This window comes from Camellia sinensis, chromosome 8 (genome assembly GCF_055761805.1).
Source record: "Camellia sinensis isolate YWXY chromosome 8, ASM5576180v1, whole genome shotgun sequence".
NCBI lineage: Eukaryota > Viridiplantae > Streptophyta > Magnoliopsida > Ericales > Theaceae > Camellia > Camellia sinensis.
Window position 1 is genome coordinate 115,704,661 of NC_138968.1, and position 2,920 is coordinate 115,707,580.

At 41.3% G+C, this 2,920-nt stretch overlaps 1 protein-coding gene across 1 annotated transcript; it reads left to right on the forward strand.

The window, feature by feature from the left end:
* The first annotated feature begins 1,476 nt into the window (after positions 1-1,476).
* Positions 1,477-1,992, forward strand: LOC145797991 (protein FAR1-RELATED SEQUENCE 5-like). Its single transcript, XM_082885438.1, has 2 exons — positions 1,477-1,594; positions 1,697-1,992. Exons 1-2 carry the CDS (start codon positions 1,477-1,479, stop codon positions 1,990-1,992), a joined length of 414 nt encoding a protein of 137 aa, XP_082741564.1.
* Positions 1,993-2,920: the final 928 nt, after the last annotated feature.

Below are 2,920 nucleotides of genomic sequence, written 5' to 3' on the forward strand. Positions count from 1 at the left end.
AGGTTATAGCGATCCCGGTTGTTCCTTTACTGTTCTGTTGTATTTCGGACTCGGTTCCGTGAAGTTGGTAGTGGTATCTATCTTGTTGTCGTCCTTTAATTCCACTTGATTGAGTTTTAGGATGTTTTGAGTAGGGTTGTTACAGGTTGGTTAGGCCTTGGTTTCAATTCCTTGTTGTCCAGTTTTTAGGCGATCCGCTCGAGCGGGTCTTATTGCGCTCGAGCGGGGATTGCACACCTCCAGTATTTCGTGTTCCTGCAAAACTTCTGCAGATGTGATTTTTACACTCGAGCGGGTTTGTTTACGCTCGAGCGGTAGCGCTCAAGCGGGTTTGTTGGCGCTCGAGCGGGTAGTACTTTCTGGAGATAAGTTCTGGGAGGGGGAAATCTGCGCTCGAGCGGACTGGTTTTCGCGCTCGAGCAGAAGTGCTTTATTCTTGTGCCTTGGCGCTCAAGCGGGCCTTATTGCGCTCGAACGTGTCCAGATTTTTGTTCTTGGCGCTCGAGCGTTGTGTTCTCCGCTCGAGCGGGTCGTGCGTATATGAGTTATCCGCTGGGTGATTTTAAATCACTTTTCACTTTCCTTTCTCTCTCTTACTTTTTCAAAAAACCATTTTTGAGAGCTCCTCTCTTTAGAATCTCCCTTCTCTCTAGGGTTTGATCTAGCTAGGGTGTTCTCCTTACCTTTGGTCTTTGTAAAAGTTGGGTTGATCGTCAAGGGCCATCTTTTGATCCGAAAATATTGAGTTTTGGAGCACGTTGAGTTTCTTCGTCTTCTCCGTTGAGTGTCATCTTTTGAGGTAGGGATATCCTACTCTTCCTTATGGATTTTGTCTTTAAATTTTAGCATTTTGATATGTTGGGTGTTGTTGGGTAGATTTGAGAAAGTTTGGGTCCTTTGTGTAATTTTACAAAAGTTAGGGTTTTGTTTGAAATAGACCTATATGCAAGTTTGGTACGAAAGAAAATGAGTGGATGATGGATCGTGGATGAAAATGAAACCTTAGAGTTGTTTTGTTAATTAAGGTAATTTGCCCTAATTGCTTTAATTAATTAATGTATATAATTGATTAAAGGAAATGAGGAATCGAATTGATTAAGGGATTTAGTATACGAAAATCCAGATTTAACACAAATAAACAGGGAAAGGTTGTTAGTAGGCTATGGTTGTGTTCAAGGGAAGGTTAAAGATTTCCAAAATACTTGGACCGTGTTGCTGGGAAGAGAAGAGCTCCCAAGGCATTAACAAGAGTAGGTTGCAAAGCACAATTTTGCATACGATACGATCTAGAGACTAGTGAAGGGGGAAAGTATGTTGTGATTTACTTCATCATAGACCACAACCATGAATTGGCGGAACAACACTGTGTGATGTATCTGAGGTCACATCGGGGTTTAAATAGCCATGACAAAGCTCAAGCAATGGCTATACGCAACGTCGGTGTGAAGACTAGCCAAATCATGGACTAGCCAAATCATGGACTATATGATAAATCAATCTGGGTCTTATGAGAATGTTGGTTTCATCCGTACGGATCTGCACAACCATATTCAAGCCGAACGTAGAGCAGAAGTTGAGGATGGTGATGCACCGGGTGCGTTGGTTTAGCTATGTGCAAAACTTAATGTTGACAAGCGTTTTTTTTGCAAGTATGATGTATGTAAGGATAACAAGTTACAAAATCTATTCTGGGCAGATTCGAAATCGCGGGATGACTATGCAAAGTTTGGTGATGTGTTGATATTTGACTCAATTTACCGTACCAATGCATACAAGAAACCTTTTGTCATGTTGGCTGGTGTGACTAACCACTTCACGACCACAATATTTGCATGTGTTTTGCTAGCTAATGAGACAATTGATACATACACATGGGTCTTGGAAACATTTATAGAGGCGATGGACAATAAAGCATCTATGTCCGTATTGACAGATGGGGATAAGGCTATGCGAGAGGCAATCAAAAGAGTATTTCCAAATGCAAGACATTGATTATGTAATTGGCATCTTAGGAAAAATGTTATGTCAAATGTTCACAAAAGTGGCTTTGCACACGCTTTTAAGCAGTGCATGGAGATGGAAACGGATGAGGTAAAGTTTGAGGATGGTTGGATGAGAATGGTCGAAAAATTTGGACTTCAAAACAACAGCTGGGTGTTTGAGACCTATGAGAAGCGTCATATGTGGGCTAAGACATATATGCGTGCCCATTTCTTTGCTGGGATGAAGAGCACTCAGCACTCGGAGAGTATGAATGCTTATTTCAATCCCTTCCTCTAACATAAATTGAAGCTATATGAATTTGTTAGGCACTATGATTGGGCTCTTACAAGGATAAGGTATAACGAGGCTGGAGATGATGCCAAAACAAATAACACTTTTCTGGTATTGATTACTCCATTGCAAGATATAGAGAGGCACAGAGCTGAGCTATTCACCTAGAATATATTTAGAGTGTTCCGTGAAAAAAATCTTAGAAGAGGGGAAGTTGAATGTGAAGGACCTGTTCCCTTTGCCAGATAATCAGAAATGCTACTATATTCATAAGTACAAGGTGAAGGATAGATTGTAGATAGCAACATACAATCCAGTGGATGCCGCAATGATATGTTTGCGCATGCAGTTTGAGTCGTTCAGGCTACCTTGTTGTCACATGATATGTGTTATGAAAGCTGAAAATTTTACGCAAATTCCCCCAACTTGTGTGCTGCATAGATGGACAAGGGTTGCAAGTAAGGATGGGCAACAATGGCGTCAATCCTCAATTGATAGCACTACAACACAGATGGCTCGCTATGGGATATTGAGTTCTTCTTACAATGAAATGTGTTTCTATATCTTGCAATCAACGGAAGGCTAGGGATGCATGTCTTCGGATAACGAGCCGGATGAAAAAGTTATATGAGAGGAATCGCAATGA

Bases quoted from the DNA above. Each gene is read 5' to 3' on its own strand.
- LOC145797991 (XM_082885438.1), top strand. From the start codon at position 1,477: ATGGACTATATGATAAATCAATCTGGGTCTTATGAGAATGTTGGTTTC. The intron at 1,595-1,696 runs GTGCGTTGGTTT...TATTCTGGGCAG, and splicing joins TGAGGATGGTGATGCACCGG to ATTCGAAATCGCGGGATGAC.